This window comes from Puntigrus tetrazona, chromosome 18, assembly GCF_018831695.1.
Source record: "Puntigrus tetrazona isolate hp1 chromosome 18, ASM1883169v1, whole genome shotgun sequence".
Lineage (NCBI taxonomy): Eukaryota > Metazoa > Chordata > Actinopteri > Cypriniformes > Cyprinidae > Puntigrus > Puntigrus tetrazona.
This window is the reverse complement of record NC_056716.1, coordinates 3368132-3383792: the sequence shown is the minus strand read 5'-3', so window position 1 is coordinate 3383792 and position 15661 is coordinate 3368132. Positions and strand designations below refer to the sequence as shown.

The 15661-nt window shown below is 36.5% G+C and overlaps 2 protein-coding genes across 2 annotated transcripts; both read right to left on the bottom strand.

The window, feature by feature from the left end:
* Positions 1-138: 138 nt before the first annotated feature.
* Positions 139-2771, bottom strand: nudt21 (nudix hydrolase 21). The gene is made up of 7 exons (XM_043263902.1): positions 2484-2771; positions 1712-1912; positions 1389-1452; positions 1073-1162; positions 832-907; positions 632-746; positions 139-532 (listed from the first exon to the last, which is right to left on the bottom strand). The coding sequence occupies exons 1-7, from the start codon at positions 2600-2602 to the stop codon at positions 511-513; spliced, it is 687 nt and encodes a 228-aa protein (XP_043119837.1). The 5' UTR covers positions 2603-2771; the 3' UTR covers positions 139-510.
* Positions 2772-3122: 351 nt separating this feature from the next.
* Positions 3123-11707, bottom strand: hsf4 (heat shock transcription factor 4). The gene is made up of 13 exons (XM_043264253.1): positions 11454-11707; positions 9730-9838; positions 9508-9635; positions 9257-9381; positions 8132-8207; positions 7941-8008; positions 7267-7366; positions 6950-7074; positions 6249-6443; positions 6017-6125; positions 5821-5886; positions 4889-5033; positions 3123-4787 (listed from the first exon to the last, which is right to left on the bottom strand). Exons 1-12 carry the CDS (start codon positions 11577-11579, stop codon positions 4935-4937), a joined length of 1326 nt encoding a protein of 441 aa, XP_043120188.1. The 5' UTR covers positions 11580-11707; the 3' UTR covers positions 3123-4787; positions 4889-4934.
* Between the last annotated feature and the right edge of the window lie 3954 nt (positions 11708-15661).

The window sequence follows — 15661 nt, the reverse complement described above, 5'->3', positions numbered from 1 at the left end:
AAAATATATATACTATGTAGGTCAATGGTGACCCAAAACAGCCTGGTTCCAAACTTTCTTCAAAAGATCTTCCTTTGTGTCCGACAGAAAGAAAATACGTATTTTATATACAACAACAGCAATAAATTACACAACCTGTGAAATCTCAATGTGAACAATTTATTATAAAAAGCACTGACAAATATATAAGGTAAAAAAAAAAAGAGGTCACTGAAACATTTTTTCTAAAGACATTGTATTCACCACTTAGTCAAACATAAAAATGCGTTCACTTGATGACAAAGTTCAATAATGACTTGCAATGTATCTATAAACAAGAGGGGAAAAAAAATGCACACACTTCTATGCAATCTAAATCACTGTAATGCAGACAGGCCAGAAAATGAGAGATTTTGTAAACCCCGATGGACCTCGCCAACATCTCAACGCCTTCTTCATCTTCATCCGTTACCCCATCAGACTGCGCTCACAGAGACAATCCACGGTCATAATAACAAATAACGGCGCTTCTCAGTTGTAGATGAAGTTAAACCTGGTCGGTAGAATTTGCAATAGTTTTAATTAGACAGCATTTATCAACACTAAAATATGTGAATGCCATTTACTACAAGAATCCAAAGTAATATCTCACCTGCTCAGTAGCTGTGGAAGACTGGATATAATTGGGCCATAGCCAGGAGCATTATCATAAAGCTCAAACAAGGGGGCGGCCACAAGCTTGTAGTTCTTAGGCACAGCAAACAATGCTACAACCACACAGCAAACAGGTTAAGATGTATAATTGCTTTTTACTCAGGGTACATTGAGTAAACAGAATGCATTTTACCCTACCTTTCTCTTGCAGCTGGACTAGAAAAAGCTTCTTATGTTCTTTAGGCTTAGTGATGTGTGCTGGAATATAAGGGTACTGTGGAAGGAAATGAGACAATGTTAATTGTAATTTAGCATTGAATCAAACTATAATAATTATACATTTCATTGAATTTAGTTAACGTGCTTGAAAGCGAACAAAACATAGATTGTTAGTGATCTAGTGCACATCTGTCTGAAGGAAAGTGAATAGAGTAGCTACCTGAGGTGGTTCAAAGTTTGGTCTCCACCAGTTCCCAATGCAGTCATCAATGACCCAGTCCTGTTTCACTCCATCCTGTCGCCCCAAAATCTTGACAAAAAAAATTTAGGAACTATTTTTAGTTTATATCAAATTGTTCTTTGCTAGTTGTTACATAATATGGCATATAATGTCATACAAGATGGTACAATGCTCTGATAATAAGTGTTTTAGGTCGATTGGCATTTGCATTCTTTCAGCTCTAAACTGAACAGATTGTAGTTAGCATATATTCTACCAATTATTACTTTAAATGCAGTCAGAAAAGCAGTACTACCTCAGTCATTAGTCGTTTCAACCCTTCCACCTCATCCTCTCCAGGGTTCAACTCCCCCCCAGGACTGTAAAAAAAAAACAAACAAACAAAAAAGAAAACCGTCAAACACTTTCTAAACAAACTGATAATGAAGAAATAAACAATGCAAAGAAAAGAAAACAAGCGGTTGGAAAGTAATGAACAAAATGCATAAAGAATCATTTATACTTGAGGACAGGTTGCTTCTAACAATACAGCACTATTTAACCAATGATTCTGAGAGCACCCATTTGAATCTATCATATTTATAACTCGCAGGCTGCAGTGAACCACTGGCTGCTTACAGCTTGAAGAAGGTGGTCCCCAGCTGCAGCAGCAGCACGTGAGGGAGTCTGTGCTCGTGAACGATCAGAACCCCTTCCACCGTCCGCCTCATCCCGATTTTCTCAAATTCTTCCCGCATCCGCTGAAAGCGTGCGGCTACCGAGCTGTCCTTCTCATATAGCGGCTCCTTCGTGCCGAAGGTGTAGTTTGTTAAAGGGTATCTGCAAAAAAACACCAAAACAAACACTATGATGTTCAAGAGGGATCTAAATAAAGATTGAACTTTACTTTACTTTTTGAGAAACACTGTGTCAAGAGCTCATTTAAACTGAAAGACTGTGTTTACATCTTATTTTCTATCCCAAACTTTTATTTAAACCTTTCAGAGAGTAACGTTACACATTTTAACACCTCTGCTTCACAAATACAATTCTTCGCTGGTTAGTTACAATCGATTTTTTTAAACAAACATTCGTTGTAATTTAATGTAATTGTTGCTGTAAATGTTATGTTTGTAAAATTGGTTGCTGTAGATGTTATACTCTGCCTCCGACTTAATACAGCAAAAGCCTTTATTACGTATTATTATTACTTACTTATGTATGCACAAGTTACTATAAACGTGCTCAAGCAAACAAACGGAAATAACCAGGAAGGAGCTACGATTGTTGGCTAGGTTTAATGCGTGACGCTGCTTCAGCAGAAGCCATTGTACATCACTGGGATCGCTGAGCATTGCTTATGAAGTAAATGTAATTGCACACGCAGCTTGAAGAGGTGAATGTTACTCACAGATTGATTGTTCTCTCCAGGGTGAGCGGTTTAGCCGGCTGGCTAATGTATTTATTGCCGAACTGATTTACTCCACGAGGCCAACCGGTAGATGATCGATTAGGAGGTACAACTGACATCGTACGACGGATAATAAAGTGGCTTCTTAATCTTTGCACTAATCCCCCTTTTTTTTTTTACCGTTAATTTCGATATTACTGGGGTTGAATCGCAGAGCTTTGGCGCTCGATGGAAACTGGTTTACGGCACTCTGCTGTGAAAACACATCCGGGACACCCGGCTACGTCCTGTGTTACGACCGCGCGTTTCGCTTTACGACCCCGTCTGTTTCCTGTCATACGTCAGCATTGAGGCCTTTATATGAATAAAAATAAGCCTTCTTTCTTGCTCCTCAAATCTACATTCATTACCATTGCAAGCAATCACGACGGGAAGTAAAGAAATATGTCAAAACATTTATCTGCGGTAGAGAATAGTAAAAACAAATGAACAAAATCTTCCTATTACATTAATCACACTTTTATAAAAATTCTACAGGCCTATTCCACAATATGACAGTTTACATATGAAACTGTTTGATGTAATCTTCTCATTCATTTATTTTAAGAAGTAAAAGAAGATTTTTTGCATGCTTTTAAAATAAGTTTATTGTTTTACAGTTTTTTTTTTTGTGTACATATTTTTGACATGCTGGTGGGAGTCAGGAACAGACTACATCCAGAAATAATATGAAACATTGGTTTCCTTTCTTGCTTTTGTCTCGCTGTGTTTATCTACATTCATTTTTTTTTTAGCAGTGCAATTAATTACATTATAAAAGAAAAATAGGCTATACAATAAAAGACTTGCAAGCTATGTGAAAAAGCACCCAAAATAAACCATTTAATTATTGCTCTTTGGTAGAGAGTAGTGGAAAAATAAAAGTATAAACTAACACGGAATAAACACTATTTCTAATACAGTTATCACCCTTAGTGCAATTTCTTTCTTTTTTAAATTCCATCATAGTTCCCATCTAAATCATCATTAGATGTTGCATCCTTGAGAAATCATACAAATCAATGCAGCTAAATTCCTTTTTAGGGAAATCATTTAAATAAATGCAGCAGTATTGCACTTAAAATTCAACACATTTGTAAGAGATCTAGGGTTTTCTGTATTGCTACATGGCTGCCCTAATGAAAAAAGTGCATTATGGCCTCTAAAATGTTATTGTATGTTGTGTGTTCCTTTGCCCTCATTACATATATGAGGTTTGGCAGGAAAAATAAACAGATGCTTACCTAAAGCCTAAGGCACTGCCATTGTTGGTCTTTATTTTTGCTGATGGGCTGAAATACTCAAATTAGAATACATTGCATAAATATTTAAAATATAGAAGCTACGTTTTATCTAAGTATAGCGCTCTTCTAAAAAGGCATTAAGAATCATTGATTCTGTCTTTTGCAACTAACCATTGTGGTCAACACATTTGTATCAAATATCACACAATATATCAAGCGTATCAAAGACAGCTGTAAATTCTGAAAGGCTAGTCCATCAACTAAAGGATAAATTGAAACAAAGATACTTGATGTCTTAATAATATATTTCAGATACTAAAATATGATTGAGAAAAAGACACTAAAGTGTGCAAAAAGCAGTGCATCATCGTTTCAGTTCTGCGAGGTCTGATTTTTAACCCCTAGACCTCTCACATTAATACATACATAATATGATTAAACCAGTACTTTTTGTATATCTTCAAATATATATTGCAATACAAGTGTGTGCTTCACTATGATATCAATTTGAACTAAATATATTAATTTCTTACAGTTACATTTTAGGGAAAATTAAATCACAGCTCCAGAAAGCAGAAACTCCAACACACAGACTAAAGTGCATTCAAACTCGGGCCACAGTGATTTACGTCGTATTGCATACAGTTCACCTCCATTGTAGTCGTTTGTGAGGGAAATGCTTAATATTGCCTTTTCCTTGGCAATAGAAGTTTCCTTAGGATGCATTATATCATGAGAAAAATATCTTCAAAATGATCTTGATGTAGCCTGAACTCCTTGTAGGCTTTGAGAAAGGATTACTTTAAATATTCCATCTCCAAAGAGTTGAACCGCTCCCAGTGTTTTTGTAAAAATGCACCTTCCACCAGTGGCCAACTAAATGAATCTTCACAAAGGGCTGGTCAGCATGTTTACTTGATATGGTTTATAACCTCCACATTTGCAAGTCATAAATTTGAGCCTTGTCTTCTGATGTTGGGATAATGCACAATCCAAGTGGCAAGCTTTCAAATGGATTACTCTGAGAGAAACAATCGAGCAAGACAACCGTAAGTGTGAGGTAGATTTTAATAGTATACAGCTATTTAGATTTTGACATCAAGTTAGTGACTTGATCGGTACCTGTTCGCTCTCAGGAAGGATCTGTGCTGGCTGTTGTATCAGGGCCTCACTGCTCCTCATAGCCAGCGGTGGGGTATGTCTCCCCCTCCTGACCCTGAAACATGTACTGGGACACAGCAGCAGGGATGAGGGCATTAGCCAGCTCCTGCGCATGCACACAGAAATAGTTTAGAAAATAGTACATACAATTAGGCAAGCTTTCTTATGAAAACGCGACATTGGTTTTTTGGTTTGTTTTTGAGACGTTATGCATTTTAGCAACGCCGCAACTTTATGGCCCTCTAGCGGCTGAACTATCACATTACAAGTCACCCGCGGAGGGATATTGTTTTGCGCACGAGTTGTGCTTTGGCTCTGCTACTTTGCAGCGTGTTTTATTCCTGCGAGAAAATAAAGGTCGCTAATCTGAATTGTCTATCGAAAGAAGGTTATAAAAAACATGTTTTGAGCTGGTAGGCTCACACACTGGTTTGAAATAACATTACAAAAGTTTAGCAATGCTGACACTATACAACGATTTGCATTCGTATCAGACAATGGTGAAACTATGACAAATTGACTAAAATAATAACTGGTAGACATTCTTCCAAACCGGATTGTTTTACGAACTTAATCAACTCACAAGTGTTGCTATGCAAACTATGTTTGATTCTAGTTTAATTAAGAGTACATTTACTTTTTTATTGCTTGCAGACTCTTCTCGTTTTGAGCCTGATCTTACTTTTGTTTATGGATATAATTTAAGCACACAAACGGGTGATGAAAATATGCAGTTTCCCAGAAAACCCATCCTGACATCTCTGAAATATAATCACAGTATAGACTTACCATAATGTTTAAAGAATAAGGCAACAGACGTTTTGGAAGTTGGTTTTACAGTTACGTTTGTTGAAATTAGTTTTAAATATCCCAGCTGGTTATAGGAAACTCACCGATTTCAGGGTCGGGTCCATTTCTGTGAAGTTCCACTCATTCAAAGACAGACTAAATGTAAAGGGCTAAGAGAAAGTGGAGAGATCATCTGTTAATTCAGTGTGTATTTTAAGGTCATGATGAGGCTATCCTCGCATTAACTTGTATGCGTGTGAAGCTCAGATTCACTCTCTCCCTGCATCGATTCAGGCTTACATCCATTGCTGCAGCACTGGTTTCCATGCTCTGCTGGTGGCTCCTCAGAAGCAGCTGTAAATCCTCCAGGCTCATGTCAACATTCTCCACACCGTCAGGAATCTCTGATCTTACATACAAATTAATATCGATTTTTAAATGAACTGAAATATAAGTGTTGCTTTTCTGTGAATAGTCTTAACTATCTTAAGTTGTAGATATTTGTTACTTCAATACGGATTGTATATTATACCTTTCTAACATGGGTCTTTTGACCCTTCTCTCTCCCAAATTAGATCCTCGGCCCTCTAGGACGGACTGTACCATGGCAACAGGGAGGACGGGGGGTTCAGTGCACACTTCACAGGAGCCGAGTGGTACACCCTCTCCCCGTCCCTGGACCCCAGGACTCACTGGCTCTTCCTTAATCAGCATCAGACACTTTTCTCTAAACAAATAGACAAATGCCACTGTTTTTTCTGAAATGTCATGTTTCCTGTCAACATTTTCCAAATTTTGGAATAGGGCCAGCCCTACTAAGTAATTCCACCCCGGAATGCGCATTTCAGAATAGAATTATAAATAGCTCTGTAAACGTAATATGATTCTTTGACAGAAATATGCTATGTTTTCTGAAAACTGGAAGTGGGCAAGATCATACAGATTAAAGGGGCAGTTTGTAATATTGAAATGGGTTCTGCAGTTCTGCTATATTCTTCAGTTTATTCTTCAGAGGACAGCTATGTAAACATGTGTTCCCTAAATATGTAGAAACAAAGTATGTCATTTTTTGGCTTTGGGAGAGTCAAAAATGTAGATACAGAAAGTAATAGTTTACTGTTTTCTCTCCCTATTTAGAACAATGTTTGTATCCATACATTTAAAGTCAATGGGGTTCAAAACAACAGGATCTGGGTGAACTGTCCCTTTAACGCTGAAGCTCGATCTACTCACCTAGATTCCTCTGCCTGCATTTGTAAAGCCATGGTGCTGGACTGTGAGATTTCAGTGACATCAGAGATTATTGGCCCTCCTGTCATCACATTGCTAGTGGAGCAGGATGCACTTTCTGCGGATGGCTGGTTGAACATGAAAGAGAGTCTGTGTTTGTCATATTTTATTGATTGAAAAAACCATCAAAACACCAGTTGTAAGAGGCGTGATACAGTGAGTAAAATCTTCTGTGTCACATCTTCAATCTTTAATATGAAAGCTAGTGAGTAAAATCTTCCATGTCAGATATTCAATCTTTAATGTGAAAGCTTTCTCACCGACTGGATATAGAAAGATTCTTGCAAGGACTCTGCGGAGTGGCTATGGCTGAATTTTGAGGCAGGAGGGGTGGAGCAGCCATCATCCAGCATGAGAGGACTGGGGAGAAGGAAGAATGCAGCATATAATTGATAAAAGCCACATCAATAAATGTTGAGGTCTAAAATACAAAACACTTATGAAAGTTGCTGGGAGTTACAATCCTGTTGCCCTCTAGTGGTAAAATGGTGAAATGATGTTGAAGAAATGTTCTTATTACTAAGTTGGCCACTTGAAAGTTGCAGCGGAATACCAAGCACTGGCTCTTGCGGTCCCTCTTACCCAGTTTGTTCTCATGCGTCACACTAGCTGACGCTGCACCTTTTTAATAGAGGGTAGAGGGTCATGCGCTATAGTTCAGGTGCGTGTGTGTGTTTGTGGGTGCGTGTGTGAGGGCAAGAGCTCAGGAGGTCTGACTCAGCATTCAGGTCCATTCATCCCAGCAAGGGCAGTGAATTGTATCAGCTGACTGTTTCCAGCTGAGTTGGCCGTTCCCTCTACTGTGTTTGTGTTGGAGCGTGAGGCTGTTCATTGCTATTTTCTGTTTGTGCTTTTTTTTTGTTTGTGTGTGTATCGATACAAAATCAAGTGCTTCAGATTAGTGTGTGTGATACAGATGAATGGGTGCACTCACAGCTTTCTCTTCATTCCCACAGTGCTGGGAGTGTTGGACTGCATCTGGCTAAACAGGAACTGAATCAGCTATTAATAGAACAGAGAAACAGAGCGTGATTCAGCGTTACTCAGTTACAAAATCTGCACGACAGCATCTTCCCCAATAATGACCACATCCATCCACTGTCTTTCACTGTGGTTATTTCTTACCTTGTTCATGACTTTCTGCTGCTGTGTGTGATTCTGCCTCAGTGACACCACCTCCCTCCACAAAACATCATTTTGCCTACAAGATAGATAGATAGAAAGATGGAGATGGATGGATGGATTGACATACAGATGAACAGACAGATGAATAGGTGGGCGGAAAAAGTAAATTGTTCAAAGGTACATACATACATACAGATAGATAGATAGATAGATAGATAGATAGATAGATAGATAGATAGATAGATAGATAGATAGATAGATAGATAGATAGATAGATAGATAGATGGATATACATACAGATGAACAGACAGATGAATAGGTGGGTGGAAAAAATATATTGTTCAAAGGGACATACAGATAGATAGATAGATAGATAGATAGATAGATAGATAGATAGATAGATAGATAGATAGATAGAGATGGATGAATGGATGGATGGATGGATGGATAGACATACAGATGAACAGACAGATGAATAGGTGGGTGGAAAAAATATATTGTTCAAAGGGACATACAGAAGGACAGATGCATGGATGGGTGGATGGATGGATGATGGATTGATGGAGAGATAGACAGATGTAAAAAATAGATGGATGTATATATATATACATATAGATAAATGGATGGATGATGGATGGACATACAGATGGAAGAACAGATATAAATAGATAGATTTGTAGATAATTACAAACAAAAACTACAGACTACATATATGTTATTAACTATATATGTAATTATTTGAAGGTTGGTTCAGGTTTTAGGCGGTCTTGTGATATCTAAGTATGTTGTGTCCACCACCAGGAAAAATGAAGAACTACTGATAAAAATGATAATTTATTTCTTAGTAATGAATATCTACCTGTGGGCATGTGATCAGACCACCAGCCTCTATCTGTCAGGTGAGCTACTGAATGTGCTATTGAGGCAGCTTAAACAAAACACCAAACCACTGAGATCCACAATGAAGAGGAACCAATGAATGAGAAGTAGGTGAAAAGTTAGAGGGATTATAGAGGTGAAAGGGCAAGTTGTTTGGGGTTCAGGTTTTTTTTTTTGGTACTAAACGTAAGTAACTGATAGCATGGGATTAATTGGGTATGTGCGCATGTGTGTTAAACATCTTACTGTTTCATATCCTGCATCTGCATTTCCATGTTCTCTTGTTGGCTGCGCAGCACCTGAACCTCATACAACAGCTTACTCAAGTCTTCCTGTCGCACTTTGGTCTCCTCGCTCTTCACTATTGACACCTGCAGACACATAAACAGTCATCAGTAATGTGAGATCATAAACCTCCAGCCTGTGTGTGTGCGCCAGGGCCTCTGACTCAGAGAATAAAGCAAGAGTGAGAATCACTTAAAGATGAGACATCTCACCTTGCGCTTAATGTGTTCAAGCAGATGCTCATGGCCCTGGAGGAAATAGAGGTGCTGGAACTCGGTGTCATCTCGCTCGGGCTTCACCAGCCCACTCTGCTCGATATTCACCACCTTCCTGAAACCGTCTGAGACAGAAGCGAGAGGTTACAGCAAACACAATTTCAGCCCGAAGAATCTGTGATAGCTTTGAGATGTTTGTCAGCACAGAATGATGCTTACACATGTTGAGCTGGCGTACAAAGCTTGCCATGTTATTGTGTTTGAAGTATTTTGGCAGAACCTCTTTGGCAAATCTGCCCTGGTCAAAAACATGGAAACTGGTGCCCGTCTAGAATGAGAGAAAACAAGGCAAAAAAGGAAAACGCGTCTTTGCTTTGATTATAGTTTTTTTTAAATGTTCTTCCTCAAGCTATTCCTGAAGGACATTGTTAAATGCAAAACTGAGACACATGATTGCAATCAGAGAGAAGCATCTGCTAAGCACGGCCTGCCTGTTTTTCAACCTCATTGAGTTTTCACTATCTTCCTGCTGTTATTTATTTTATTGCTTTTTTTTTTTGCACACACAAGCAGAATGTTAAATGAAAACAACTCTTGCGTAAATTATTTTTGTTAGACAGGATTTTTAACAAATGGATTCATGTGCCCAGTACTGATGATTCATTGCCAAATTAATGCTAAACTAATGGTAGAGATTGAAAACCGGAAGATTGTGAACATAAATATGATATTGATGCAAATCATTTATTTTAGTTTGCCTTCGATTTCTTTTGGTTCCAAGTTCAGTCAATACACTTTTGTTTATTGGCCTTTGATTGTAGCTTTCATTGATGTGCATTTCAAATTAATTTTGAATAGAGATTTTTTTATGGATAGCAGTTGGAATAGCCTGTATAAAGTGTGATTCTTATTAATCATTCTCAGATAAAATAAGCTAGATAGAACATCAGTAGTAGTAATAATAATACTATGCAGAGCCATATTAATATGCCAGATTCGCACAACGTAGTATTATAAAATTATGAAATATACATTGTTAATACATTGGAAATTCTCTGAAATGTATTTCCTAAAACGAACGGCAAGGTAACAATTTACAGTAATGTTCAATTAACTGCATTTGCTTAAAAAAACTCCCTTTAAAACACATTTCAACATTTACTGATACATTATCTAATACTTTATCTTTACTATCTACATTATCTTTACTAATAAAGTAAAATCAAAACTAGTTTATAATAGTATTATATTAATATTATTTAATGGATAATGTTAACATGAAATAAAAATATATATCAATGAATACTTTCACTATCTAATGTTATATCTATTGCTTATTGTTAGTTAATTAATGGGGCCTTATTATAAGGTGTTATCATGATTAAAACCTTGCAAAACATATGCTTAGTTAAGTTCTTTTCTAAATTTCTCTCAGATTTTCTGTGGATCCCAGAGGGCTCTCGTATAGCTTCATCAGGGATGGAAATTTGATAGAAATTCTGATAGAAAAATTTGTAATTTTTACATTTATGACCATGTTTCTCTGATACTGTAATTTGGGGTTGAACAAATATTTAGTGTAAAACATATACACTGTTATCGTATTAGTAAATATTTTCCAATATTGCAGTATATTGTTTTACCTTTAGAAATAGAAAAATTATACCCAGTTGTTTCTTTTAGTAAACTACACATTTATACTTTTTTTGTTCTCTCCACACACAATATAAAAGACTTTGTATACATAACTACTAATTCACTGCAGTCAGATCATTATACTTAGAGGTTTGTGGCATTAAAACGTTGCAAAATCCCTGACTTACATACATTTTAAATATGTTGTTGCTCGGCCTAATTTAAGCCTAATATCTAATCAAAGGTCCACAACCGTGAGTTCCATTATATTTCAAAGCTAAATAAATCAGCCATCAGCGTGAACTCACAGTACTCCAGCAAATCAGATGATTGGTCTCTGGGTCCTCCACAAGAGTCCAGAGTTTAGTGAGGAAAGCAGGTACATTGCTGGCGTATCCTCCATCCACACCTATAGAGCCTGGGTTCTCCTGCATGACTACACTTGGACTTGAACAGATGAGTCTTTAATCCAGTAGTATTTCAGTCCATTTCCAAATTGATGCTCTCTTGGGATGTGCGTTGCGGATGCTGTTCTTCTCTCCTTCTCCTCCTCTCTCTGTCTGTGGCCTAGTCATAGGGCCATATCGCTCCCTGCCATTCCCACAGGTCAGAGTCAGCATAAAGCAATGGCCTGCAGCATCACCACTATACCCCCTCACTCAACAAAGCAGCCCACAGGAGAACAATACAGACCCACACAAAGCCTAGAATAATGCCACACTGTCACGCCAAGCAGCACAATGGCCAAACACAACCTGCACAGGAGAGTGTGCTGGGCAGATGTGTGGGGTTTTGTGTGGATTCTGATCTGCCATTCATGATGGTAAGGTTGTTGTTTAGGGGGAAAAAATGTTTGTCTTCAAGAGATGGAATATTTACAAATATACAGCAGCCTAAATCCACCTGATAAGGCGGTGCTTTTATTACAGTCAGATTGAAATGGCATCAATCTATCTATTAATTACTTGTGCTGCTTAATAGTTTTTGTGTAAACCACAATCCATTTTTAGACATTAAACGTTTATTTATTTTTGATGAATAAAATATTCACAGGATCAAAATTTAAATGTATTTATACTATACACTTTTGATTAATTTAATATGTTCTTCTTATTGATATATCAATAAGATATATATATATATATATATATATATATATATATATATATATATATATATATATATATATATATATATATAGATAGATAGATAGATAGATAGATAGATAGATAATGAAACAATATTATTAAATAAGTATAATTTATTTAGTATAAACTGAAAATATAATGTAATGCTCTACCCTGTTATAACCAGCAGGGGGACCCATAATCTAGATCTGAAGTATTTTTTTGGCTTCTACCTTACTCATGCAAACCAATTACCACTTGAACATATTTTTCCCCATAAAACACGTGCAGTGCTAAAATCTGGCATCTAGAAAAAAAGTAAATTAGTAAATTAAAGCGGCTGAACGCTTGATGTTAAGGCATTTAATCAACAATATTATAAGATTAATGTATGTTGACAGTACTGTAAACATTTCCGTAAGACAGATACTTTCAGAGGATGTAAAATAGATTACTAAGTATGTATGCAACCTAAAAGGTAACAAGGTTACTCAAGAGATGAGGTGCAAAACACGTTAGCGCAACAACAGCTAAATTAATATAGATGCTGTAAACTATATCTTGTAAGATATACTATATCTTTCTGAGCTAAAGCATGGAATACATGTTCACATAGATATTATAAATGCTTCTGTAGTCATTCAGGTCAAAGCCTGATTGAATTAAACCTGATTAGTAGCCGACGCACGCAAAATTAAAATCACCGGTCAGCATCTGTATGTGCTAAACAGGTCATAGGCCTTCATGACAACTTACTTTCTAACTTTCAAACTCTAGCATTGCATCACTGCAAGTCACTTAATTTTAAGAAATCCCATGTAAATACTGTGGTTAATGAATAAAGATTCAGCATTAACTTCAGCAGTCAACATAAGTAAATTGTTCCCATGTATCTCGTTCCAGCAGGCACATTTTAATTAGTGCTGCAGGAGGAAGGAAGTGTTTTATTTGCATGAGGATGCACAGATCTATCAGGTTTGTTGTCATGTGGGAGGTCGGTCTGTGTTTATGTGTGTACCCACAAGTGGGTAGTAACTAGGTAAGAGACTGTTTGCTCGTTGCTGAAGATGAGTAAGAAATTTCCGTTGCCAGGCATTTACAAATTAATATTTTCTGAGTAGATTAATGAGACTCAATTATGAATCAGGCTGTATGCTGTTTTTCAGCAATTTACTTCTAATTATAAGTTGTTTCCATCTCCTAAAGTAATCCTGCAGTTTCATGAAAGCATTTATTGTATTCCCATCTTCTACTTCTGAGATAAATCACAGACAAAATATTGATGAGTTGCACTCCGTGCTCTAAAAGCAACGTTGGCAGTAAAACATTAGTGCTCAAGCTGAATTGTTAGCAAGACCACGGCGACCTGCATGGACAAGCTACACCAAAAATTACATCCTTATATCTGTAATTATTTTCCAATAATTACAAATACATTTTCAAATTTCACTTGAATTTTCAGTCATAAAACATGTCACCAACAGTTTATAAAATAATGTTAAAAATGTATTTAATGTTACTTTATATTGTTTTGGCATTCAGCTAAATTATTTGAGCTTGTCAGATGATGGAAAAGCCTGTTTCCCCTTTTCTCATTCAAAATTATTTACAGTTTTTTATTTGTTGTTCCGGGGTTAAGCATTAGTGTGAAGTCCACCCCAAAAAAAGTCACTCAACAGTCTATAAAATCTGTTGGGGGTGTTAAAAAGTTAAAATGTTTATTTTATATTACTTTTTCACATTAAAGATATATTATTTAAATTTGTCAGATGCTGGAAAAACCATTATCCAATTTTTCATTCACAGTTATTTACAGTCATTTATTTGGTCATTTTGTTCATTATTTATTTTCCAGGGTTAAGCATTAGTCCAAGTCAAGAGCGAAGTCCAGGTCAAAGTTAAGCTGTGCAAAAATTAAAATGAGTAATTAATAATATAAATGATTTGAGAACGATATTTGTCCTTTAATTTATTTTTGTTAGTGGTGTAATCAATGTAAAAATGAAATGAAATAATAAAAGTGGAAAAGTACCTCCCAGGTCAAAGTTCAAAGTAGAGATAAACCGTTGAAGTGGTTCATTGAAACATCATTGCTTGCATAAACCTATTCATGAAATACATTTTTATAATGAACAAGGTATAACAAGTAAAAATGTCTATAATAAATAAAGGCCATCAGCTTTTGTAATGCTATTAAGTCAGAATACAGTCATAATTAACAAATCACATAATGAAATGTTGACAAATATTGTCATTTTTGGACTCAAATCCCTAATCTGCCATAGTGCGTCATATAAAAAAAAAATCACAGGGCCAAGAAATCACTGGCCTGAGGGTCAAAGAGCACATGATGCACGATTTAAAACAGTCATCTGTTCCTGCAGCTGCGAGGTCAGTCATGATCTTGTTATTAATAAATTTGAGAGCCAGGATTAAACTAATGAACTTGGTGGCCTCGGTCTGAACAACCAAGGCGGCAGCACAGCTGCGTTTATGCAGCGTTATGCTAATGCTAATCTGGCCAAACACATAATCCATTAGTGATTAAACACTGTGAGGAATTTGTACCGTGGACACATGTCTGTTCATCCATTCAGAATCTACTTGGACACCGAAATCAGAGAGAGAATGAATGGTTAATGGTCAAGCCTAAATAATTAATTAAATACTTGTGAAATGCAGTGGTGACCCTGAGGGTTTGTCAAAACAGATTATGAAAGACAGAGATGAGAATGCGCGTGTGTATGAGAGAGAGAGAGAGAGAGAGAGAGAGAGAGAGAGAGAGAGAGAGAGAGAGAGAGAGAGAGAGAGAGAGAGAAAGAGAGAAAGAGAGAGAGAGGAAATATCCAGTCACACACACATCAGCTTGACTGGTGTGTTAAGAGTGTGACGTTTAACTTCAGGTGGAACTAAGGCCATAAGTGAGATCAAAGCCACACGCTCTAAAAAAAGAGAAACCGATTATTCATATCCTAGTCTAAAACTAGTCTGCAATTCAGTTTGTAAGGGATGAAAGAAGAAATACAGAATGATGCAGATTATTTTAGCATCATCTTGACGATTCCTCATGCTGTATATAGTTCTACACTAACTTTCAAAATTGTCTTTTTATGCTCAAGGTTTTATACCAAGCTTTAATATGAGCACTAATTAGTTAGTATTAAAAATACAATAGCTTTATTTATTTATTACCAGTCTTTAGCGTCACATGATCCGTCAGAAATCATTTTAATATAACGATTGGCTGTTTATGAAACAATTCGTATTTTTATCAGTTGTGCTTCTTAATTTTTTAGTGTAAACCATGATACAATTTTTTTTTTCCAGGATTGATGAATAGAACATCGACAGGAACAGCATTTATTTAAAAAATATAAAACTGAAGTGTA